Source organism: Lethenteron reissneri, chromosome 16 (assembly GCF_015708825.2).
Source record: "Lethenteron reissneri isolate LAM-NWPU_2019-01 chromosome 16, ASM1570882v1, whole genome shotgun sequence".
NCBI classification, from domain to species: Eukaryota; Metazoa; Chordata; class Hyperoartia; order Petromyzontiformes; family Petromyzontidae; genus Lethenteron; species Lethenteron reissneri.
In genome coordinates this window covers 15,506,713-15,533,367 of record NC_083794.1, presented here as the reverse complement: position 1 = coordinate 15,533,367, position 26,655 = coordinate 15,506,713, and the positions used below count along the sequence as shown (strand labels likewise).

The 26,655-nt window shown below is 49.9% G+C and overlaps 1 protein-coding gene across 4 annotated transcripts in view; it reads right to left on the bottom strand.

The window, feature by feature from the left end:
- Positions 1-26,655, bottom strand: part of LOC133343072 (alpha-1,3-mannosyl-glycoprotein 4-beta-N-acetylglucosaminyltransferase A-like) — a 50,091-nt gene continuing 23,436 nt past the window's right edge. For all 4 annotated transcript variants that reach the window (XM_061552550.1, XM_061552551.1, XM_061552548.1 and 1 more), the window contains 15 exons: positions 23,752-24,223; positions 16,191-16,364; positions 15,527-15,667; positions 11,665-11,798; positions 11,006-11,052; positions 10,410-10,523; positions 8,520-8,595; positions 7,174-7,288; positions 6,708-6,838; positions 5,703-5,810; positions 5,160-5,353; positions 4,383-4,461; positions 4,019-4,106; positions 2,820-2,932; positions 1-1,364 (listed from right to left, as the gene is read on the bottom strand). In XM_061552550.1, the coding sequence (XP_061408534.1) occupies positions 1,326-1,364; positions 2,820-2,932; positions 4,019-4,106; positions 4,383-4,461; positions 5,160-5,353; positions 5,703-5,810; positions 6,708-6,838; positions 7,174-7,288; positions 8,520-8,595; positions 10,410-10,523; positions 11,006-11,052; positions 11,665-11,798; positions 15,527-15,667; positions 16,191-16,364; positions 23,752-23,851 (1,653 nt within the window). In that variant the 5' untranslated portion in view covers positions 23,852-24,223 and the 3' untranslated portion in view covers positions 1-1,325. The remainder of the gene's footprint in view (positions 1,365-2,819; positions 2,933-4,018; positions 4,107-4,382; positions 4,462-5,159; positions 5,354-5,702; positions 5,811-6,707; positions 6,839-7,173; positions 7,289-8,519; positions 8,596-10,409; positions 10,524-11,005; positions 11,053-11,664; positions 11,799-15,526; positions 15,668-16,190; positions 16,365-23,751; positions 24,224-26,655) is intronic.

Below are 26,655 nucleotides of genomic sequence, written 5' to 3'. Positions count from 1 at the left end.
TTCAAACTCTCCATGTTTAATAAAACATCGCTGTGAGAGCACACGCACCGGTCCTTGGCAGTGGCGCTGGGACACAAAAACTATTATTTTGCCGTCATTCTTTACACATATTTACTTCTTGAAATGATGGCAATTGAATTAAACACGTCCACGTGCGGAGTTTTAAAATGACACACGTCTTGTTATTAAAAGTGAAACGGTACAAACGCCCCGTCCCTACGGAGAGAGTCGGCATTATTCGGTACAAAACCCACGATCGGCAGAGGCAGCAGCAGCAGCGGCGTCCCGGCCACATTCTTTGTTGCATAAACCCAGCGACTGCATCGCACAGGATCGGCAGACTCGTGGAGCACTCTCGCACAAGCGCAGTTAAAATCGGGTTTTCCGCATAATCGGTAACCACATGAAATATAAAACCGGTTATTTACCAGTTTGCCGCATGGACAGAAACGTCTACAGATACAAAGGGGAGAGTTCCATCATTTTAGCTGAGACAAGTGTAGCTGCCACAGCGGAGTGATGGCGAGCAGCGCACTGGGCACGCCATACAGAGGTCACCGATTCGATTTCATCTCCGGGCATGGCAATTAAAACAATGGTACAAGCGAGACCAAATGCCCTCTTCAGAGCTCTCTCGTGGAGGCCATTCTGCCACCAGTGGCTTGAGTAAGCAACTGCAGGGCTGCACCTTTAACTGAGAATCGAGAACACATGGATCACGCGGTGACTTAGGCCTGCGCCATGCTGTTTTTATGCTCACGCGAGCCAATCCGCGCGTTCATCACAAACGTTCCACTGCAATAGGTTACCAGTTCCGGAACTGGCAACCGGTTCTGATAACGGTTACCGGTTATTGTTTAACAACCCTAGTTCAGATATAAAATCACACAGCTCTGATGAGAAGGGCAGGCGGCAGACAAAGGCTGGCCTGGGGTAGGCCTTGCAACTTGTGCAGACAATGCAGGCACGCAACTCCCAATCACATGCCATGTGACCCCAGGAACACGACGTGGATCCCAGGGAAGACGACGTGGACACCAGGAACGCGACGTGTCATCCCAACAAGACAAAGCATGACCCTAAATCATAACCCAGCCTGAGAATGCGATAGGTGGCAAATTCGGTCTCATTTGTTAAATAAATAATGTTACCCAGCACCCAAGCCACCCACGGTAATCGACACAATAAAATATACATCTGTGAGGCGCGCCGGGGCGGGCGGCACAAGGAGCCCGCCCTGGCGATGGCCGAAGGGCAGGACTGCCGTAGACTGTGTCCAAGTCGCAGCTTTTCTTTGGCACCGAACCCGTCTCCCTCTGCACGGCTCACACCCCACCCCCCGTCATCCGCCTCTCAATCTGAATCTGTGGGAGCACAGTGGGTGGGCACAGACAGGGCGTGTCATTATTGCAGCGAGCGGTGTTTGATGGAGCTATCCTCCTCACGCCGAGGCGACTCGGAGCATTTTACACGCGGCAAGAGACTTGCATAATTCCGATCTTTAATAACATTATTTTTATTCCTATGCTTATTCGTTACTTGTACAGCATACTGGTGTGTTGGAGAGCTTGTTTAAGTGACAAACCTTACTAACTGACTGTGCCGGGTGGTGGCGGGCTTAACTACACATATATTTACGCAATCTCACCCAAAAAAACCTGTATTATGGATGTTATTGGTCGCGAAAGCCTACGTGTTAAACTGATCACTATGCTTCTTTGCCCAGGAAATCCTCACCGAGCCTCGACTTTGTCGGGAAGATCCTGCAAAGTCTTCAAGAATGTTGCTATTTGTAAGAGTAAATTTGCCGTCTCATTTTCAAATTAGTAAAATTTGGACCATGACGCCGGCACACAACGGCCTTCTCGTTTCGAATAACCTCACGGGACCTTTAATGCCCGCTTGTGAGCGAAGAGAACAGCACCGAGTATGTCATGGTTAATGCACCACTGCAGCCATAACCAGGGCAGCCTGTCAGATTCAAACCACGAAGCTCTGCAACAAGCAGCGAACGTGTTACCGCTGGCCCGAGGAGGAGGTAGGAAGGCGAGGGGGAGGGATAGAGAGGTGGGGAGAATCTCTACAAACACGTTTTATGAGCAAATTACACGCGACACTCATGTGTAGAAGGGCGATCTGTGTGTTCGCACATCTATATATACAAGGGAAATTTGTGATTATGTGTGTCTGTTCAAAATGTTTAGCGTACTTCCCGTCATGCAACAAACTTGAAATTTTCCATGTGGGTACTTTCCAGACTGTACACCATGCAAAAATTATAAAAATACACTTTTGTTTTTTTTTGGGGGGGGGGGGGGGGGGGGGGGCAATAATGCATATATTGTGCAGGGCAAGTGAGCTGTGACGTCACATCTGTCATGTGACCCAGTGTGCCTGCTGATCGTGGCTAAAGTGAAATACAAATGTGTTGCAAGTCTAAGGCGTTCTTCGCGCAGCATTGGTTTATTATTCGAGTCGTTTACTGCCGTATGCACTTTGAAAGTTGTGTGTGTCTGCTGCAAGCGCGTGTTTGTGTACCTATGGACGCGCGCGCGTGTGTGTGGGGAGCGGTAGTGTAGTAGTTACGCGCTGCGCTACGAACCTGGCAACCCGAGTTTCATTCCTGCTCACGGCCACCACCAGTGACGATTATTTGAACCAGTCCTGGGTCCCCCTAGGTCGACTCAGCCTCAAACGAGTAACTCGTGTGGTGTGTGAACATCGCTGGTCTTCAGATAGGTGCCGCTCGCTCACAGCCCTTGCCTCAACAGCCTGTGTAGGCTCCACAGGGGACTTTTGTCTTGCATGCACGCACCCACCTCACTGAGGATGACCCACACGGGGGAGTCGGAGAGCATGCAGAGACGCATGGCTCGCACGGGACCCAGCGCGGGGCCCACCGTCGCCTCGGCCACGCCGTTTACAAACGCTCCTGCACACCTCGACATGAGCAGCACGGTCACTCACCCTATGTGGCTTCTCACCAGAGGCCACCGTGGCCACTCTCCACCCCATTACGTACGCTCAGTCGTGGCGTTTTCTCACCAAACATAGACAGTTGCCACCAACGTGGTATAGTAGTAGGTTTTTACCCTTTAAACTGGTACAAAAACTGACACCTTTATACAAGGCATCATGTTTGCAATAACCACAACACAAGCAGTCAAAATGCAAACAAAAATAAACAACTCTGATAATGATAATGATATGCACTGTCCTTGAAGTTGATTGGTCCACACCCGAGACAGCTTTTCTTAGAGCCTAGTCTCCATTGGTGTTGGACCAGGTGACGCCAAAAGGCGTACAACTCAAAAACAGTGCACTATCAGAGTATTGAGAGCTCGGGGTAAGCATTTACACTATGAGACCTCCTTTACCAGTGGCAAAATATAGTAGTAGGTTTTTACCCTTTAAACTGGTACAAAAACTGACACCTTTATACAAGGCATCATGTTTGCAATAACCACAACACAAGCACCAACGTGGTAGTGTAATGATCAGCAGCACACCGTATGTTTAATCCAGAGGTCACCTGTCTATCCAGGAGTATAAATAGGTACGCCGCAGTTAGTCTATGTTCGGCAGGGTGCGTGGTGGATTAAAGTGTGGGTTCGCCCACCTCTTTCAACATGTCAACGTGGAAGAATAGGCCACATACCACTCTAAAGTTCACTGCAGTGGATGCCCTTCTACCAGTAGTGGGGTGAGCAAGCAATGTGCTTGCGATGCAGCACGTTCACTTTCCACACACGTGGCATGTGTTGCACACTAAAAAATAGCCTGAAAATTACTCAATTGGGATGACACACAGGAGCAATATCGCCCCTACTGCAGAAAACCTGGCAGGACTCGCTTGCAAAAGATTTGTGTGACTAGGCGACGCTTTCCTCGGTAAACGAGCGGGAGGATAATACAAAGCCACACAAGATGAACTGCTGCACGTATGTATGTTGAACTTCCTTCGCACCGTATGTAGCAAACCATGCTAATCTGAGATGTGGGAAGATGCACTACTCACCTATCCTCAAATAACCATCATCTGTGAACTGAAGGCCAGGAATCTTGTCCTTGATGTCCTGCAATGCCTCCTGCCCGGTCTCCTTTCCCTGTGTCATCACAGTCCATCCGACCACCCTCACTCGTGTCAGCCGCTCGTATCAAAACCAGTCAGGAGATTTGCTGGTGTTGTTTCAATGCAGCTGATATTGTGCACTACCAGAGGGTCGTGTTTGGCTGATGAGATGTGTAAAAAAGTATATTTTTCATGTGGAGGGACAGATATGTGATGGAGGCATAGCGTCTGCTAGGTTATTGTCATCGTATTACGAGTGAATGCGCGTGTGTGTGTCTGGGGAGTGTGAGTTGCAGGGCAGCCTGGTCACCTGTGCGAGCAGCACCTCCACCGTGGTGTTGTGGAGCTTGTCTCCTGGGTGCTCGATGTTCCCACTCCTGAACAGGTACCTGCTCACAGGGGGGCAACGGGACACCCGGCGGCTCTGCGTCATTCACCACCACAGCAAACCGTGGCCTCATTATGCAATCAAAATAATCATCATGTTTAGTTGTGTACGGAGTGATGTCATCATTCTTGAAAATCGAATTTCTCAAAATTGCTGAGGAACCACAAACAAGCGTTAAGCCAGCCATGCTGTGACCCAGCACTACCAACAATTAGCCAAACTCTGTGATCTTATATTAAGATGTTATCACCCAATTAGTGAGTCTTTATACGTGGGTCTCTGGGTCTTTACCAGTGTCTAGGGATTTCCATGGATCTTTATAGAACTCTATGAGTCTATGGGTCTCTGATAGTGTGCAGCTCTATCGAGAGCGTTGTTGTCATCGTCGTTCATGCAATCGCCACTCTCACGATCACCGGGGAGGAACCAGACAAGCGGGAAAGCAGCAACCGTGCGGAGAGAACCCCGCGCTACCAACAACTATCCAAGCTCTGCAGGTTGCCATCTTCTGGCCTGCATAAGTCTGACAGGAAAACAAGTGGGTAGATTAACAGACCAATGTCTGATAGCAGGTCAGGTGCTAAGTAACCTTATACCCTCAGAGACAGCTGCCACTGGGGGTGCCCTTACATACATATTGAGACCGGGGGAGGGGGGGTGCATCGTTACGGCCATCAGGACGCAGGCCGACAGCCGCACCTGCTGATCTTCTCGGGCTGGCTGAACCTGAAGAGCATGTAGTCCCCGGCGACGGGCGTGAGGGCCCAGAAGAAGTCGAGGCCTTGGTATGCCTTGTCGAGCGAGTGGTGCTGGTACACCTTGAGGCTGGTGCTCACCTCCCCACCCGGGTTCGGGTATGACTTGTGCAGCTGAGGCTTCCCAAAGTCACGATCCTGCAATGGGAATCCAGCACACAATAAACGAAGGTAAAGGTGAAGCCCTGCAATTGCCCACTCACGCCACTGCCGGATGAACGTTGTGGGGCTGCATTGGCGGCGACAGAATCCATTGTGCTACGCTCTGTTCCATCGTCTATGTTACCCGCTTTCAACAACCCACACTGACCAGCGTGGTGAAGTATGGTCAAATGATCCCATGGCGTGGGGAGGCCTTCATCCAGCAGTGGATTGACAAAAGGGCTTGAATACCGGCCTATTATTTACATTTTAAGGCCACATTGATTCTGATGAACATATGGAGTGTTTCTGGTGGCTTGCCCGGTGAGCAGGCTGGCAGACTCACCGTGAGCTTTTGCACCTTGCCGGCCAGCGAGGAGTGGTGGCCCACGTGCTGGAACAGCGACGGCTTGAAGCGCAGACGCAGGTTCCCCTTCTGCCGCTGGCAGTGTTTCTGTAGGGAATGCAGCACGGCCACACCGCCAGCAGTCCTCAGTGTGTGAGACCACCAGCCCAGCACACGGGACCACCAGCCCAGCACACAAAATCACCAGCCCAGCACACGGAACTATCAGCCAGTACATGGGGCTCCTAGCTCAGCACACCTCCCCGAACTTTCGTGGAGAGCTTCCATTGAGGCCTTGCTATCACGCGTACTTTTGATCTACAGAGACAATGCTCCAAGGAAAGCATCGTCTCTCTGGGCAGCATCCAGAAGACAGGTTAGGGCCACTGGGCTCAAGGACCCATACCCAGCTCAGATCGAGTGACCACGAGATATTCCTGCAGGTGATCTCTTGCTGCCCCTACGTGGTCATACTTATGTAGTGCGTGTTACAACAATGACACTGCATCGAGTCATACATTGTTAAGTGACGCAGTTGTGTTTGCTCTGATTTATATATGATTGGGTTTGCTCTGAGTTCTATTTGCATCATTGCTGTACTTGTTTTTACACGATTGCTTTTGTCAATGTGGTGAACCAAGTCCCTCATACGAGTGAGACTCAATCCTTGTCCCGTTTTGAGTTCTCACCTGCTCAAACAAAATAGTACCACGCCCAGCCGCATTTGTCTCCCCAATGGCGATGTTTACACACCCAGACCAGGTACTCATTTCAGGCCGAGTCGACCTAGGGAAGGCCCAGGACTGGTTCAGATAATCGTCACTGGTGTCGGCCGTGAGCGAGAATCGAACGTGGGTGGGCAGGTTCGTAGTGCAGCGCGCGAACCTCTACACTACCGCTCCCCCATATTGTTACACTGTCATTCACTCACATACACTCTGCAGCACATGGAACGTGTGCTGCAGCACCAGCTTTGTCGATTAATTGTTTCAGTGCTAAACTCACCGCATCCTTCTCGGGATTGCAGACCTTGACCCAGAGGATGTGGTCGAGTAACCAGTCGATGGGCTTGTCCCTGTAGAACATCAGGATGAACTCCACCAGCATGTTCACGTCCGACGATTTGAACAGTTTCCCTGAAAGGGGGGGAGAGGCACGTGGGTGGAGAGACACAGTTGAGGGTACACAAACAATGTGTGACGAAGTGAATGTCACCGCGGATCATGTGCCAGGCTAGGTGCACTTTGAGGCCATCGAGTGAAGTATGGAAGGATTGCAGGCAGGAGGTCACGGGACAGACCCAGAAGCTGTAGGTTGAATGAGTGAGATGACCTGACAGATGCACCACCTGTGCTTCCGACTACTGTGTGGTGTGGCCTGGGTGTGGTGTGGCTCAAGTGTGATGTGGCCTGGGTGTGATGCAGCCCGAGTGTGGTGTGGCCTAAAGCCCTAGATTATAACCGAATCTCACCGATGAATCCCAGCTGGGAGAACTCCAGGATCATCCAGTCCTCCAGTGACTGCTGCTCAGCAAACTTCTTAATGAGGCTGAAGTAGTTGGGCCGGGCCATGATGTCATCCTCCAGCTGTAGCAAGGCAACATGAGTAGATCACCATGTGCAAGCATCACGGTCTAACTTTGCCACATTCGCCAAATTCCGCATCGAACCGAACCCCCAGCAAGGCCATCTACTTAACGACGAGAGAAAATTCACACGAAATGTCTATTTCAATTAAGTCTTCCAGATGTAAAATGACAAGCTTTTAATGAAGAAATACAATTATCTAATTCAAAACATAATACAATTCAAAGATGTTTCATTTTAAAACTTCAAAACGGAGCATGGGGTGCTTGCGTGAATGCGTCGTTCGTGTGCAATTTTTTTGTGACTTTCCTGGCCAGAGGCCGTCAATGGTTGTGAAGGGCGCCGCAGGGCCCCCCGGACAACCCCTAGTCACATGTGGCGTTCACAATCACCGCCCACTACTGGCAGACTCAAATGCCCTATCAAATGTGTTGAAATAAGATGCGATGATGGAAATCGCTTATTGCGTGTGAAGCGTTTCGAGATGCCCCGGCATGGAGCAGAGCGGCTCCATGAAACGCAACTGGCTCTCATTAATTATCATCAGCACTGCTTGGGACAGCGGCACACTCATGATGGCGGTGTCTCACCACTCAAAGCGAGCATTGGGCAGCACTCACGTCCACCACTGGGGGTGGACATTCCACGCTCCTATGGCAGGGACCGTACGGTGACTACATCACCCTGAACTCATCCGATCATGACAGATCTGGCAAGCTTAGCAGGGCTGAGCTTAAATGGGGCTCAGATGGGTATAATGCGGTTTGTGAGCGGAGGGAGAGAGGCGTGCAGGAGGCGAGCAGTCCGATCAGGGCCTAGCGCAGTAGCACTGGCACCCGTGGTACTGGATCCAATTTAATTCTTAAAACATCTCAATTAAAAGAGTCGTTAAGAAAGAAGTGAAACAGTTTATCACCATCAAGCACTAATAACCTAACACAGATGAGTGCTGATTGAGTTCAGCGCTGTGCTGCAACGTGCTCACCGCGGGATGCGGTGCTGCTCTCCGAGAATAAAAAAACGCGGAGAGACAATCAGGGAAACGGAGAAAGACGAGGCAGGGCTGTGCCGGTGTGTGTTGTGCGCGTTGCGTGCTCTGGGTGGCGCTGGAGGCCGTCGAGTGGCTTTAACCGGAGCTGGAAACACCGAGCAAACATCAAAGGCACGTAGGCGCCGTCGGCACGTAGGCGATTCCTCTCCCCGAAACGCCGCAATTCCCCGCGGTGCATACCTGCAGGTAGTAGTGGCCACGGGACTGAGCGTACATCATCAGGTAGCAGTAGTCCAGGTTTTGCTTCGTTCTCCATCTGCAGGCAAGAACAGAGACGGACGGCTGAGCTCGCACGTGAGGGTGGTCGTGCGGCCTGGCACAGAACAATCACCGAACAACGAGGTGAATCGTTGAGGGTAACGCTGTCCCCAGCGACAATTGACTCTCACAGGCAGAGAGAAGGGTAGAGAGGCGCGGGAATCCCATGGAATAAGTGGGAAGGCAGCGAGAACCGGAGCCAACAAATTGCCCAAGCTCTGTGGTCCTATATTGGGATGTTTGGTCAACACCATTACCGAGTGTTTATACGCCTAGAAGGAAACTGGAGTACCGGAGAAAACACACTCGTGCGAGGGTGGGGGTCAGACTCAATCCCCGTACAGATGGAATACAGCTGTAAATTAAACCACTTGCTGTACTGCCATGGCACCCTGGCCATAAGTCAGGAAATGGCAATGTCGACGCCCACGGGTGCGTCATCTACCAACCCCTGCTGCCCGCACAGCGCTGCACTCCAGGCCGCATGCACCAGCGCAGCCCCCAGCGGTAACAGAGGCTTCCCGTGTGTGGCAATGCGTGCGGTGCTCACCGTGCGTCTCTGTGCCGCAGCAGCAACTGCTGCTGCATCCGCTACCGTGCAGGATTAGCTATGACGATTATTATTTAAAGCGTTTGGTAAGGCCACTATCATTCTCATAGCAAAGAGTTATCATGCAGGAAGCACCGCTGTGCTTCAAAGACAAAGCCTGCAGTAGTTTCATCGTACGGCGTGACGCTGCTATGTGCAATCCCCATTGATTAAATTACGGTGTCATTTTCAATATTTGGCCAATTTGGACCGTGACCCTGTAAAAATTAGTCTGCTCCATTCAAATAATGTCATGGTAACTTTATAATCTACTGTAAAGCAGAGGGACGTAGTATTTCATGGTTACTTCATAACACAGAATTAACTAGGGCAGCCAGCCTGACTCAAATTGTGGACCTCCCAAAACAAGCGGCGATCATGCTACCCGCTGGGTTACGTCACCGCCCCACCCATCACGGGGCACTGAGTGGCCACTCTCATCAGAGTCCCCGCTCACAGCAGCAGCTGCAGCAGCTGACACTTGTGGAGGGCACTTGTGTTGCATAACACACTCACTGCCGTGCGGGCGCGGTTATGAGACTTGGAAAAAAAGACGATGATGTTGATGATGGGAGGAGGGCATTTCAACGTGGAGCGAGGCGAGGGAAGAAACAAAAAGATAAGTGAGAAACTGTAGTGTGGCGAGTTGGTGTGTGACTGAGTGGAGTGGGTGAGTGAATGGGTGAGTGGGTGAGCGAGTGCGTGAATAAGCTGTTGGGACCTGTAGTGTGGTGGTTGAACACAGTGTGGATGAGATGAAGCAGACTGGTTGACCAAACCCTCAACATGGGTGGAGGAATCAACGAGTGAAGTTCACGGAAACAGTAACCATGGTAGCACAGTGGTAACACCTGTGCCTCACAGCAAGAAGGACCTGGGTTAAATTCCGGATTCAGGTGCCTTTTTTTGGGACGTGTTCTCCCCTTATTCTGCAGAGTGTGAGTGTGATTGTCCAATTGAGTGTGAATGAGAGTGTGTGTGCGGGTGATGTGTGTATGTTCTCTCCCTGTTCTGTATGGATTTCTATGCAGAACATTTCCATGCAGAACATCCCAATTCTGAAAAATACACATCGCCCTCGACTACAAAAACTTGGCAGGACTCTCCTGAAGAAGAGTCTTGAGACTCGGTGGGGCTTTCCCGGGTGAACCAGTGTAATAACGATTGTGAATCTCCATGCGGCCGGCTGTGAGCGCGGGGCGCTGGTGCTCGCGGGGTCATACTTGACTCTCTCCAGGGAGTCGCCGAAGGTCTCTCTCAGGTTGCCGAGGTCCGGGTAGTAGCTGGGTGACGGAGACACGACCTCCAAGAGCCCCGAGTTGATTTCGTATGCAAACCTGACAGCCGAGCACGGAAATGAACATCGCACGCAGCGGTGGTGGCGGTCAGAGCAGAACTCGTGTTACCGTCTCTCTCCATGTAGACCACAGTGTGTGCGTGTTTCTTGTTCGTGTGTGCATGCGTGCGTGCATGCGTGCGCGTATACACCGTTATGAAGAGCGGTGATGCAGTGGTTCGCATGCCACACATGAATGCGGCGAGCCGAGTTCGATTCCCGTTCACGACCAATTAACATAGGTAGCGGTTCTGGGCCTCCCTGAGGTCGACTCAGCCTTAAACGCTCACATGGTACTGTGTGTAAACTAGGCTCCCGGGCATGGCGATAGCCACACCACTCTTTCAAATGTGCACCATGCTGACCTTGATAGGTGTTTGCAAACAGCACTTTCCCCAACAGCCTGTGTAGGCTATACAAGAGGATATTTGTCTTCATAGATCAGCTGACCACAGTAAAAATCAAATGAACACAAGAGCTCACCCAGTCTTGAGCTCCTCGACGATCTCGCTCACGTGGTGGACGTTGGTCTGCAGAGGAAAGCGACCATCACACAGCAGCACAATTGCAAGGAAGGCCCATTCACACCTCTCACACAGAGGTTCATAAATTTGCATATTAATGTAAGATCGATCTTACATCAACATGCTAATTTCTCACATTAACATCACTAGCCCCGCCCACTTCGTTTATGACCCGGGGACTACTACACCCTTTACAACAGTCTGCATTCAGCAGCTTGCCTCTTCATGACGACCGCTTGTGCTGCGATCGAAACGTCGTAGTTTTTTTGTTATTTTCTTTGAACCATCTACGTGACTTTACCGAAAGACCCAAAGAATATGAATTCCTGCAGTCATGAAAGCTTTCAGTCCAGACAAATATATAATTGGCGACACTTTGGGCAATAGGCCTCCGTAATTGCACACTTTTATAATAGGCCCATGTTGCCTTTTTTTTACCAATCTAGTCTAAGGCCACGGTGTTATTGAAGGTAAAACAAGCTCAGTAACAACCACAAGGGCCCACCAAAGTGGATATCAAAGAGGTACTTTCAAGATCTTTGAAAGCGACATAGTCCACACAGTAGAGGACGGCAATTCCAGGGTATTTACAGTGCAGCACCAAGGGGCATCGCTCACCTCCCCGATGAAGACGACGATGATGCAGTCATCCTTCTCAGTGGGCGACAGCTCGTGGATGAGCGAGTTGAGCGTGTCGATAAGGTAGCTCTGCACCTTCCGTTTCACCGTGGGTACTCCCAGCACCATGGACACTGCCAGTAACAATAAGTTACTTTTTTACCCAGCAATGCGACGATGAGTCCAGGAGGGTCTTGCTACATTGGATGTTTATTTTAAGATGTTTTCAGCCAATTTTGTGTTCATTCCTATAGGAGGGAACTGGAGCACGCGGAGAAATTCCACGCGAGCGAGGGGAGCAACACTCTATGCCCGTACCGAAGGAAACCGACGGCGATTATTCCCACACCTCCAATCCGCAAGGTTGGCTTCGTGCAATGCGAAAGAAGTCGCGAAAGCTTTAAGTCAAGATTTAACCGCCTCTACGGCGAGTGTTTCCACACAATTATTCGATCTTTTAACAAACATCGAGACAAGAAGGCTCATCTGATCGAGTCGCTCACATTTCTGAAGAGATGCCGCAACACCAAGGTAATACCGATCGCCTTCACACTCACATCTGCTGCTGTCACTTCTCCCAATGCTAAACGGATCTTGTTCAGGGCTGGCCTAGCCCTGATCTCAAAGAGAATAAGATTGCTACTCTTAGGTTTTTTCGGTAAAGTCACGTAGGTAATAAATAATAAAAATAAAATAATAATAAATGAAAAAAAATCTATTTATTAATATTTTCTTTTTTTATTATTTTTTTCCTACGTGACTTTACCGAAAAAACCTAAGAGTATGAATCCTTGCAGTCACGAAAGCTTCAAAGCTAGAAAGAATAAGATTGCTCCGATTTGAACTAGACAATTTAGACAAGACTCTCTTGAAATCACACTTAACATTGACGGAAAAAATGTTTATATCTGATTAGGAACATGTAGATAACATGACAGCCTCTTCAGCTGCCTCAATGTCAGCTAAATGCAAAGATAACTTGATTTACAAGTTCAACCTACTTTGCAAGAAGAAGCCAGATTCACGCATTAAAAAGTTAGACGTTGACAAGATTGTTATCAATCAGAGTAACAGTCCAATTTCCGACAGCCTAAAATCGGTTCTAGCTAAAGGGTTGAATTTCGCAGTCACCCCTAAACACATCCCAGTTGATGATATCATTGCCCAGGTCGACGTAGCCCTTAAGGGTTTGGGACACATTCCTGCAGACGTGACAAAATCGGAAATTGCTGCAATCCTCAAAAACGCTAAGACACCTATTAGCAACATCAGTAAGGATGAGCGCTTTGAGCTTTCTCAATTAAAAAAGAGAGATGACATCGTCATCCTCTCAGCCGACAAGGGCAATGCCACTGTCATCATGGACAAAGCCACACACAATAACAAAATTCAGGACCTACTTAATGATGGTAGCTATACCAAAATCAAGAGATCCCACCAACCGCCTGGTTACGAGAGATGACATCGTCATCCTCTCAGCCGACAAGGGCAATGCCACTGTCATCATGGACAAAGCCACACACAATAACAAAATTCAGGACCTACTTAATGATGGTAGCTATACCAAAATCAAGAGATCCCACCAACCGCCTGGTTACGAAAACCAACAATATCATCACCGATTCGACATCTTTAATCGAACCAACCAAGCGGTTTTCCTTAAAACCCTCTGCTGCTAGACCACCCAGACTGTATGGCTTACCAAAAATCCATAAAGAAGGCACACCACTTCGTCCTATCGTCTCCACCATTGACTCACACACCTACAAACTGGCCCGATTTCTGTCTGAGACCTTACAACCATTCACTGGTAAGACCACCTCAGCTGTACTTAACTCAGCTCACTTGGTATCGCTAATTAAGGACATCTCACTATCTCCAGGTGATTTGCTCGTTAGTTTCGATGTAGCCTCTTTGTTTACCAAAGTTCCTGTGCCTGACACCATTGCAATCATTGAAGATTTGGTCCAACAAGGACTGAATGCTGATGTACTGGCCCTGGTGAGACACTGCCTCACCAACACTTACTTCACCTGGAATGGAACATTCTACAAAAGTTGAAGGTACCCCAATGGGTTCTCCCTTATCTCCAGTTGTAGCCAATGTTTTCACGGAAAATTTTGAGACAGATGCCATCCAGGCATCCACTCTACGTCCGTCCTTGTGGAAGAGGTACGTAGATGACACGTTAGTCATCTGGCCACATGGCCCTACCAGCTCTGAACCAATTCCTCAACCACATCAATTCCATACACTCAGCCATCAAATTCACCATGGAGGTGGAAAAGGATGGAAAGTAACCATTCTTGGATGTTTTAATCGAAAAGAGACCAGATGGCTCAATGGGACACTGTCTACAGGAAAGCCACCCATACAGATGCCTACCTAAAACCTGACTCCCACCACCATCCATCCCAGAAGAATTCCCTCATCAAAACTCTACACCATAGAGCTCGTTGTATTTCCGACCATCACCACCGAGCCAGTGAACTGGAGCACGTACACCAAGCACTCAAGAAGAATGGATATTCAGACTACACAATCCGTAAAGCTATCACCCCAACCGTTGGGAGAGAACCACCTGAGGACCCAATCAAAACCATCACCTTGCCATACGTAGCAGAGATCACCAAAATATTTCTAAAATCATGAGCAAACACAACATCCAGGTTCGATTTAACACAGTACATAACATTCGTGATCTGATCCCATCTGTGAAGGATGCGATCCCTGACATGCAATACCCCGGCGTCTACAAACTAAGCTGTGCCTGTGGCAGTAGTTACATTTGGGAAACTAAGCGACATGTCTCGGACCGTGTTCGTGAACATAAGGCAGACCTGAAACACGGTAGGACCAATACCTCAGCCGTGGCTGATCATTGTTTTAATGCGGTGGGCTCACACAACATATATTTCTCTAAGACGAAGGTACTCTGCAAACTCACTGGCTATCAACAAAGATTCGTTCATGAAGCCATCCAGATATATAGACACGGACACAATTTCAACCGAGAAGATGGGTACAAACTGAGCAATCATTGGAAGGACATTATCAACCAGTTTAAGTCATAACTGGCTGTGATGTTTCCATCCTGCCTTGCGACGTTAGTAGTTATTTTCGACTCTCTGATTTTACATTAACAGGTTCCCATGAAAACAGCCGCCGTTTACATCGACATGCTAATCTCTCTCACTTTAACATCACTAGTCCCGCCCACTTCATTTATGACCCTTGGGCTACACCCATTTCAAACCTTTTAAACAGCCTGCCTCAGCAGCTTTTCCCCCTCGTGATATTTTTATTATTTTTTATTCACTTTATTTTCATTTTATTTTTGATTATTTTATTGTTCTATCTCCGTGACTTTACTGAAAGACCCAAAGAATATGAATTTCTGCAGTCACGAAAGCTGTAAGTCAAGATACAACAACATACATACAGTCCACTTGCTATGCCGCCTTCTCCTGGTGAGCAAGGTATGAGTTCCACAGCATGTGTGTGATCCACCAACCCTTGCCACCTCAACAGCGCTGGATCACAGGCCACGGTAAAGACGCCGTGTGCTCTCGGCCAGCTCTCTCCACGGGCGGTGACAGCGGCAGCGTCTTCGCCACTTGTTGCAACAGAGAAAGTCTCCTTCCTACTTCCTCTTGGTTTTACAGTGTTCCACATTTATGTTGACATTGGCCAAATATCCCAATGCGGAAGATTACTCTCAAATTACTCAATAGGGATGACATAGAGCAACATCAAAAATAACTCCGGGTAAACGAGCGTGATCGCGCATGTCGGCTTTGCATGTCCACGTTGTGGTGGCGAATGCCGCCGTGTGAACGCCGGTAAGCCAGGCGGGCCTCACCGCCAGTGCGGCTGGCGCTGGCGTGCACCAGCGGCTGTAGGCCGTGGGGCTGGCTGCGCAGGTGAGGCAGGTAATGGTAGATGCTGGGTACGTGCAGGCTGCCGTGCAGGGTCAGCTCCTTCAGCAGACGTTGCGTCTCGTCTGCACAAAGACAGAGATCCCACGAGAGCCTCAACACAAACACACATCAACAACGGCCGCTATTCGCCATTAAGTGGCGGTGACATCATTACGATGCTACGCCATGCTAATTTACTGTGAGGTTGTCACGTGAAGTATGGAATGCTTGCTGCTGATGGTAGGTCACAGGAAAAACTCAGGTGCCATGGGTTGACTGCCTGAGATGACTAGCATAGCCTGTGCTTCCCACTGTGCCACTTTGCTGCATTGTGGCCACCCGGCGCTTGTTGTTCTGAGGGCGACTGCCTCCAATTGCCCAGGAGCTTCCCTCACAAGCCTCCTCCTCCAGAGGTCCATCTTGACACCACTGGTAATAGTCATCAACTCAGGCTCCCTTGAACCAATGCTGGTGAATTGCCAAATAGTTATAGGCAAGGACCCTCTCTGTCACATAGGTGCCCGTTTTAGCAGTCCCCAGGTGAGCAGTTCCTGGGTGAGCGGTGCACGGGTGAGCGGGGCGAGCGAGGGGGGCTGTCATCCGTACTGGACAGAGCCGCCCAGGAGTCGTTGTCGGTTGACGTCTTGCTGTAGACGGCACGATACACTTGCGCCAAGATCCGGTGGAGGTCCTCCGATCGCTGCACACTCAGCTGCTCAGCCGCCTGCAGGCGCTCATGCAGCAAGCGCATCTCCCGGAGAGGCGATCCATCCACAAAACCTGCAGGAAGCAACATTCACGCGGACCGGCTCCTTGACTCCATTCCACTCGTTCATCTCATTTAAAGCTCAACTAGAATTGTACGACCTGCTTATAGGTCGGTGCCGAGTCACCTTGTGACAGCTTTCACAAGGACAACTGCTACTTGGGGGTGCCCTTCAAACGTTTAACATAAAGCATGAAATTATTTGATGTGCTAAGGCATCGTTGGCCTATAAATGCAAATATTATTATTATAAAATACCACCATACAGACCTGCAGTGAAACCACATGTGATGTTCACTGTCAACCCGTGGCAGCTGGGTCTGTCCCGTGACCTCCTGCCAGCAAGCCTTCGACAAACTGCATGGGGGCCTATGGCACCACGGGCACGTTTGCTCTTGTTTCTCAGACGGGACGAGGCGCAGTCCTGCAATTGCTTGCTCACGCCCCACCGCTGGCGGAAGGGCCTCCACTAAAGAGCCGCTCTACAGGGTATGTGGTCTACTCCTCCATGCTAACCAGACATCATGGAGGTGGGTGTACACACACTTTACACAACCTCACCGGAGCATATTCTTTGGGTCTTTCGGTAAAGTCACGTAGATAGGTTCAAATAAAATAACAAAAAACTAAAACTACGATGTTTCGATCGCAACGCAAGCGTTCATCTTCCTGCAGACTACCTTTAACCTATCTACGTGACTTTACTGAAAGACCCAAAGAATATGAATTCCTGCAGTCACGAAAGCTTCAAGCCAAGATTTCTCACGTGAGTGACTAATCTTAAACCGACTTTGGTGTACCGATGGTGTGGTAAGAGAGGGGGGTGGGGGAGATTTGGGAAGTTTCCCGCGTTTCACAATTGCAAGCTGAACCTTTGTTGCTCCGGATATTTAAAAACGTGTGGAAGCAAAGGGGGAACGTTTCATGCCTCTTTTTTTCACGCAGTTGATGGATACACAAAATCACCGAATATAACCAGCCCAGCGTGTGTAGGTATTACATTGTTTGTGCCTCTTCAGGTTCAGTGAGGTTGCATACACACGTGCACACATACAGCTCATTAATGAATGGCAACACTCAATGTACCCTTGTACACACATAGGACACGTTTAAATAGGGCAGCAGAGTAGTGCAGCTGTAACACTCGTGCCTCACAGCAAAAAGTTAATTGGTTAGATTCCTGACTCAAGCTGCCAGTATGAAGCTACCACACTGCCCAGCCCTGCCCTGCCCGGCCCGGCCCTGTGGTCTTGGCCACGCCAGAAGACGCACTGATATTGCTATCCAGTAGCCCAGCACACAACCTGAAACAAGGAGCTGCTAGTGGTGCCCATACAGTGATGTCCGGAGAGCAGTGGGGCACATTCCTGGCCAGCTGCTCCCTCACTCTCTATTGTATTCAATGAACGAGGCCTCTTAAGTCCTTCTCTATTGACTTACATAACACACACACACATAGTCAGGGCGATTGAGGATCCCCGGCACTCCCTGATTCACTCGTCACTCGCCCACTTGCCCACTCGCCCACTCACTGGTGGCCAGTTACCTCATTATCACTCTTATTTTGCTACTAACGAGGTCACTGTTCCCGTGAACTCCACTCACCGATACCCCCCACCCGTGTTGAGGACTCGGTCTACCAGACACACACAGACGGTGTTGTTGTATTTAGGTCACAATAACGCACCCACCTACTCAATTATTCACCAATCAACTCACCCACCACACTGCAGATCACTACACTTTTTTCTGTATCCTACCTCACACTGCTCCATTGTGGAGTTCCCTCACTTTTCAAGTTCTTTCAATAACCTTCCTCAATTAAAGAAACGTGATAACTTTTGCCTATTAAAGATCTGAAAGTGCTGCTTGTTGGTAGCTGCTTGACATTTTGGGCCTTTAGGCCTGTGCTCAGCGACTGTATTTAAACACAGGCATCATGGACAAGGATGATAAATCACGCAGGGAAACTTTTTTTATGTACTTTTGAAAAGTTTATGGTTGAAAAATTACGAATAAAAAAATCTAGGTTTGCTATGAGGAATGACTGTTCATCTCTAGATAAATATAAAAAATTTACTCAAATTTTCCTTCAGTCAAACGGCAACATTATTTCCTCTTCATATGGGCACTCAGAAGGAGCTGTTCACAGCCCTAAGCTCGTGGTGGAAATGCCACATTCCTACAGCACAACCACTTTTGACTCCACTCCCCCCCCCCCAAAGTGGTGTTCATTTTATCGACCCCAAAAGGATGAACAGCTGCGTCAACTTCCCCAACCGCCTCATTTGAAATGTGAGCCGGTGCTTGACTGCTGAATCGCCTGTCTGATACACGCCTCCAGTGATGGCAAGTAATTTCGGGACCCCAAAGCTGCATGCAATGACCTTTATGTCATTATTACCTGTGGTATTAGCACAGTGTAAAGTCTAGGTTGCGAAGCAAAAACCGGATTCAGCTGACTGGTGAGCTGAAATAATAATAATCATTGCTGCATTTAACATTGTATAAATGACAATTTGGCTGCGTTGTGTAGATGAGGGTTTCACGACATAAAATGTATCAGATCATTACTTCGTGGCTGAACCCAAGAATCGACTGAATATTATCCATAATATATGTTTTTTGGTTAGATCACATTAAAATCTTGACTTAAAGCTTTCACAACTGCAGGAATTCATATTCTTTGGGTCTTTCTGTAAAGCCACGTAGATAAAAAAAATAACAATATCACAACGTTTCGATCGCAACACAAGCAATCGTCATCAGGTGAAAATCTAGCGGGAGAGCTGCTGAATATATGTTTATATCCCATATATTCATAATCTACGTGTTAAACTATCCCATATATTCTTTCCTGCCTCAGCAGTTCTCCCGCTCTATTTGTAAGGAAAACACGAGGCACATGCTGCTGGTCTGGTTTCTCGAGAACGCCTCTGCCCAGGTATGACAACCGCTGGCGCCGACCGGTCACTGCCACTCCCATCTCCTACCACGGCTCAACAGAGCTGCTCTTATAAGCCCTGCTAAAAGAATCATTTAAATCGCATACCGAAAAGGCAATTACAGGAATTAAACGTTATGGTACATTGCAAAACCACCGTGATCACGCAACTAATTACTCCAGCCCGCAAGCGGCCGCAACGGGACATGGTGGTCGGCGCTAATTTATGTGACCGGACCGGCAAGCGAGTCGTCCTTCGCCCATGCCGAGACAATTATCACGGCAGATACTCGTGAGGTGGAGGTGGTTGCACATTCATGAGCACCGCGACACGTGCAGGCACGAGGTCCAGTTTTCTGGCACCACAGGCGATGCTGCCAAAAGTCTTGAGGGGACCTATCCAGTCACCACATGGTCCATGCTGAACCACACATTGCTAAATCATAAACCTTGAACCACAACAGAGTCCATGGAAACAAAACAATATACCTATGCTCACGAGAACATCAATATTGATTTGTTTGTGCAGTTTTCCATTTTTTCTGTGTTTTATATTGGGTTGCTTTTTTTACGATTTTTCTTTGCTACATTAGTGTACAGTACTTGTTTTTACGTTATTGTTCTTGTCATTGTGGTGACTCGGGTCACTCTTGCAAATAAGAATTATTTTGCTCTCTTGACTTCTCACCTGATTACACAAAATTAACTTGTTTCACAACCTTGATGAACATAGGCCAATAATAATCCTGATCAAGGCACATTTGAAATGCATAACCATGATCTTCGTGCTGGTGCACACACCTCCGATTTGCACGGTTGGCTACGTATGGTACGAAAGAAGTTCAACATCCATACATACATGGTGCTGGATGGATCGTTGCTTTACAGGATCGTAAGAGAAAGCTTGCAGAGGCCTTCATCCAGCACTGAATTGATCATGGCTGTTGCAGATTAGAATGAACTGTTATCCACATATTTTAAAATAAAAAAATATATACATGTGTTTTACTTACTAACTCCTCTTTGCTCCTTGTCGAGAAAAAGGTCCCAACCAACCCACACCATGCCGGACAATCTTTAGCAGCTTTCTCACATGTGTTATACACATACATGTCTAATATAGGGTGTTTTGGGTTAGATCGCGTCAATATGAATGTCGTTAAACCCGCCACCACCCGACACAGCCAATTGGCGGGGTTAACAACATTGATATTTACGCAATCTAACCCAAAACACTTATATTATGGATATTGGTCGCGAAAGCCTACGTGTTAAACTGACGCATATATGTTTTATACAAATAAACAGTCCACACATGCTCATAAGAACATTGCCTAAAACCCCACTGAATTGTATGCCATAATAACCCTGATCAACACACATTTGAAAAGCCCTATGTTTATCCACACACATTTTACATTCCAGTAATGTCGATGATCCCAGCTCATGGCTCGCATCGCACCATGTCACAGGTGGCTCTGGGAGGGTGGCTTTAACAGGATAAGTGAGGCTCATCTGCCAGCCTTGTAACCCTGAGCTCCACGTCTCTTCACGGACTTAAATCTCAGCTCCTAGTTACTGGCTCTCCTCGACAATGTATCGATTCCTCCACCCATGTTGAGGACTCGGATCTACCAGACTGAACGTTGCATCCCATCCATAGCGTTCAACCACCATACTGCAGGTCACAAAACACACGAACTTACCCACCCACTTACTTACCCACTCACAAGACACTGCAGGTAACACCACTTCTCATTCTGATTCTTCTCTCGCACCACTTAATTTTGAAATTCCCTCTTGTCTCTTTTCCAAAGCTAGCAGACTTGTTCATTTAAAGAATCGTGTTAACTCTTATCAATTCAAACTTTGATAGTGCCGTCTGGATTTGAAGCTTTCGTGACTGCAGGAATCCATACTCTTTGGTTCTTTCGGTAAAGTCACGTAGACAGAAAAAAATGATATATCACGACGTTTCGATCGCAACACAAGCAGTCGTCCTCAGGCGGAAAAAATAATCCAGCAGTGGAACTGCTGAACTGCTGGACACCTGATGTTTTGGGCTTTTGCTCCGCAAATGTTCAAACATACAGGGTCCAGGATCTCAAATTAGATCAGTGATTGCAGATTCCACTGCCCTCTACCTCCACAACATTCATTCCAGCATCTACTCAGCACGACATGTTGCCTGTATGTGTACTGTGGTGTGTACTGTGGTGTGTACTGCATGTTGCTCTGTATGTGTACTGTGGTGTGTACTGTGGTGTGCACAGCATGTTGCTCTGTATGTGTACTGTGGTGTGTACTGTGGTGTGTACTGCATGTTGCTCTGTATGTGTACTGTGGTGTGTACTGTGGTGTGTACAGCATGTTGCTCTGTATGTGTACTGTGGTGTGTACTGTGGTGTGTACTGTGGTGTGTACTGTGGTGTGTACAGCATGTTGCTCTGTATGTGTACTGTGGTGTGTACTGTGATGTGCACAGCATGTTGCTCTGTATGTGTACTGTGGTGTATACTGTGGTGTGTACAGCATGTTGCTCTGTATGTGTACTGTGGTGTATACTGTGGTGTGTACAGCATGTTGTCCTGTATGTGTACTGTGGTGTATACTGTGATGTGTACAGCATGTTGCTCTGTATGTGTACTGTGGTGTATACTGTGGTGTGCACAGCATGTTGCTCTGTATGTGTACTGTGGTGTGTACTGTGGTGTGCACAGCATGTTGCTCTGTATGTGTACTGTGGTGTACACTGTGGTGTGTACAGCATGTTGCTCTGTATGTGTACTGTGGTGTGTACTGTGGTGTGTACAGCATGTTGCTCTGTATGTGTACTGTGGTGTACACTGTGGTGTGCACAGCATGTTGCTCTGTATGTGTACTGTGGTGTATACTGTGGTGTGTACAGCATGTTGCTCTGTATGTGTACTGTGGTGTACACTGTGGTGTGTACAGCATGTTGCTCTGTATGTGTACTGTGGTGTGTACTGTGGTGTGCACAGCATGTTGCTCTGTATGTGTACTGTGGTGTACACTGTGGTGTGTACAGCATGTTGCTCTGTATGTGTACTGTGGTGTATACTGTGGTGTGTACAGCATGTTGCTCTGTATGTGTACTGTGGTGTATACTGTGGTGTGTACAGCATGTTGTCCTGTATGTGTACTGTGGTGTATACTGTGGTGTGTACAGCATGTTGCTCTGTATGTGTACTGTGGTGTATACTGTGGTGTGTACAGCATGTTGCTCTGTATGTGTACTGTGGTGTATACTGTGGTGTGTACAGCATGTTGCTCTGTATGTGTACTGTGGTGTACACTGTGGTGTGTACAGCATGTTGCTCTGTATGTGTACTGTGGTGTATACTGTGGTGTGTACAGCATGTTGCTCTGTATGTGTACTGTGGTGTATACTGTGGTGTGTACAGCATGTTGTCCTGTATGTGTACTGTGGTGTATACTGTGGTGTGTACAGCATGTTGCTCTGTATGTGTACTGTGGTGTATACTGTGGTGTGTACAGCATGTTGCTCTGTATGTGTACTGTGGTGTATACTGTGGTGTGTACAGCATGTTGTCCTGTATGTGTACTGTGGTGTATACTGTGGTGTGTACAGCATGTTGCTCTGTATGTGTACTGTGGTGTATACTGTGGTGTGTACAGCATGTTGCTCTGTATGTGTACTGTGGTGTATACTGTGGTGTGTACAGCATGTTGTCCTGTATGTGTACTGTGGTGTATACTGTGGTGTGTACAGCATGTTGCTCTGTATGTGTACTGTGGTGTATACTGTGGTGTGTACAGCATGTTGTCCTGTATGTGTACTGTATGTATACTGTGGTGCGTACAGCATGTTGCTCTGTATGTGTACTGTGGTGTACACTGTGGTGTGTACAGCATGTTGCTCTGTATGTGTACTGTGGTGTGTACTGTGGTGTGTACAGCATGTTGTCCTGTATGTGTACTGTGGTGTATACTGTGGTGTGTACAGCATGTTGTCCTGTATGTGTACTGTGGTGTATACTGTGGTGTGTACAGCATGTTGTCTTGTATGTGTACTGTGGTGTATACTGTGGTGTGTACAGCATGTTGTCCTGTATGTGTACTGTGGTGTATACTGTGGTGTGGGTAGCAGGCGATGTGCTATTGTCGTGGTAAGTACTCGTGGTGTGTACACGTGCGGTGTTTACCAGTCTTGTGCCGTGTACACTGGTGCGGCGTGTAGACTGCCGTGCACTGTGTGTGTGTTGAGTGTGTTGTGTGTGTTGTGTGTGCACTGTGTGTGTGTTGAGTGTGTTGTGTGTGCGCTGTGTGTGTGCACTGTGTGTGTGTGTGCACTGTGTTGTGTGTGCACTGTGGTGTGTGCACTGTGTTGTGTGTACTGTGTGTGTTGTGTGTGCACTGTGTTGTGTGTGTGCGTTGTGTGTGTGTTGTGTGTACTGTGTGTGTTGTGCGAGTACCGAGCGAGGCGGGCTTGAAGGCCAGCATCCAGGAGAAGTAGGAGGCGGCGGCGGCGGCGCACACGAGCAGCACGGCCAAGGCGCAGCGCCTCCGCCTCATCTCATCGCGGCGGCGCGGATCCCTCCTCCTCCTCTCCCCGGGGCCCGGAGCCCTGGCGCAGGGGGCCCAGCTCGCCTCCTCGGGGCCCAGCTCGCCCCCGGTCGCCTGTCTCCTCTGTGCAAGGCCCTGCTCCCTCTCGCTCTCCCCCCCGCCTCGTGTGACCAGGGCCCCGCTGCTGCCCTCACTCGGCCAGGGCCCCGCCTCTGGCCGCGCCGCTGCCCATGGCCGTGGGGAGGCGGAGGGAGGCGCCGCGGCCCGCCCCGGGCTGGAGGCCTCTTCGCTCCCCTCGAGTCGCCTCCTCCTCCCCTCCTCCTCCTCTTCTTCTCTCGCTCGCGGCAGCCGCGGGCTGGAGGGCGAAGCGACGGCCTCGCACTGCGGGGGGGGGGGGGCGGTCGGGGGGGGGGGGCACAATGAGAGGGAGGGGCGAGAGAGATTGGGGGGGGGGGGGGGCTGAGATGCGCGAGAGAGTGGTGGGGGTGGTGGTGGTGGGGGGGGGGTATCGATGAGGCGTGGGGAACAGCGGTGGGTCGCGAGGAGTCGATACTGATGTGCAGTATGGGAGATGTGTGGTGGGTGACGAGATGTAATAGGGCACAGAGATCACGAGATGGAGCGGGGTTATTTAGGCGGTAGCGGCGACAGAGGGAGCAACGAGGTCATCGTCTGGATGAAGTTTCGCATATAACAATACCCGTGGTCGGGTTTATCTGTAAACTATTAACAATGACGATGACGATTAACTATGACGGAGTGCACGCGGGACGGGCGCCCGGCCCGCAGGGAGGCGCCGCTGCCTCAGGGGCCGTCCATAAATGACGTCACGCGAATTTGAACGATTTTTGCCCCCCCCCCCTCGTCACACGGCGTCACATAAAGTCAGACCCCCCCCCTCAAATATGACGTCACAAAGCTCTGCCCCCCCCCCCCTCCAAATATAAAACATGCTTCAAATCGCTTTAAACTATTGTCATTGTAGTGCGTATTTAATGTGGCGCTGCACTCCGATGTTAATTAAGTAGAACGTGTTGTCTATATTCATTTAAAGTTGCGCATTTTGATGTCACATTTCTCACCCCCCCCCTCGTCACAAATGTCTGACCCCCCCCCCAGGTGCGTGACGTCTTTTATGGACGGCCCCTCACAGGCGCAGCCTGCGGTGGTGTCACAACAGGGGGCGGTGTAGCTGCTGCCGCTGTCCGTGATCTCAATTTGAGTCGTTTGCGGTGGAATTTGTGAGTATCGGGACATGTTGGCCAATGCCAGTTCCGCTGTGTGCGGGTTTAGTTATGGGAGGAAACCAGAGAACCCAGAGGAAACCCATGCCGAGAACAGGAGGAGCACACGCACACACACACGCACATACACGCACCCACACGCACACACGCACACACACGCACCCACACGCACACCCACACACACACGCACACACACACGCACATACACGCACCCACACGCACACACGCACACACACGCACCCACACGCACACCCGCACACCCACACGCACACACACGCACACGCACACACCCATACACACACACGCACACACACGCACACACACACGCACACACCCACATACACGCACGCACACACACGCACACACACACCCACACACACGCGCACACACGCCCGCAACACGCACTTACACACGCACGCGCGCGCGCGCACACACGCGCACCCACGCGCACCCACACACGCGCACACGCACGCACACCCACACACACACGCACACACACGCACACACACACCCACGCACACGCACACGCGCACACACGCACACGCCGCAGAGAAAGGCCCCGAGTCGGGGAATCGAATCCAGGTCCTTTGTTGCTGCGAGTGGCACCAGCGTCACGAAGGTGAAGAGACGGGGAGGTGAGGTGAGGGCGGGAGGGTGAGGGGGGTGAGGGAGGTGGGGTGAGGGAGGTGGGGTGAGGGAGGTGAGGTGAGGGAGGTGAGGTGAGGGCGGGGAGGGTGAGGGAGGTGAGGGCGGGGAGGGTGAGGGAGGTGAGGTGAGGGAGGTGAGGGAGGTGAGGTGAGGGAGGTGAGGGCGGGGAGGGTGAGGGAGGTGAGGTGAGGGCGGGGAGGGTGAGGGAGGTGGGGGTGAGGGCGGGGAGGGTGAGGGCGGGGAGGGTGAGGGAGGTGAGGGAGGTTAGGAAGATGAGGGAGGTCAGGGAGGTGAGGTGAGGGAGGTGAGATGAGGTGAGGGAGGTGAGGGCAGTGAGATGAGGTGAGGGTGGTGAGGGAGGTGAGGTGAGGTGTGGGCGGTGAGATGAGGTGAGGGTGGTGAGGGAGGTGAGGGCGGTGAGATGAGGTGAGGGAGGTGAGGTGTGGGCGGTGAGATGAGGTGAGGGTGGTGAGGGAGGTGAGGGAGGGAGCGAGGTGAGGGAGGTGAAATGAGGTGAGGTGAGGGAGGTGAGGTGAGATGAGGTGAGGTGAGATGAGGTGAGGGAGCGAGGTGAGGGAGGTGAGATGAGGTGAGGGAGGTGAGATGAGATGAGATGAGGGAGGGTGAGATGAGGTGAGGGAGGGTGAGATGAGGTGAGGTGAGGGAGGTGAGGGAGCGAGGTGAGGGAGGTGAGATGAGATGAGGTGAGGGAGGGTGAGATGAGGTGAGGGAGCGAGGTGAGGGAGGTGAGATGAGGTGAGATGAGATGAGGTGAGGGAGGTGAGGGAGGTGAGGTGAGGTGAGGGAGGTGAGGTGAGATGAGGTGAGGTGAGATGAGGTGAGGGAGCGAGGTGAGGGAGGTGAGATGAGGTGAGGGAGGTGAGATGAGATGAGATGAGGGAGGGTGAGATGAGGTGAGGG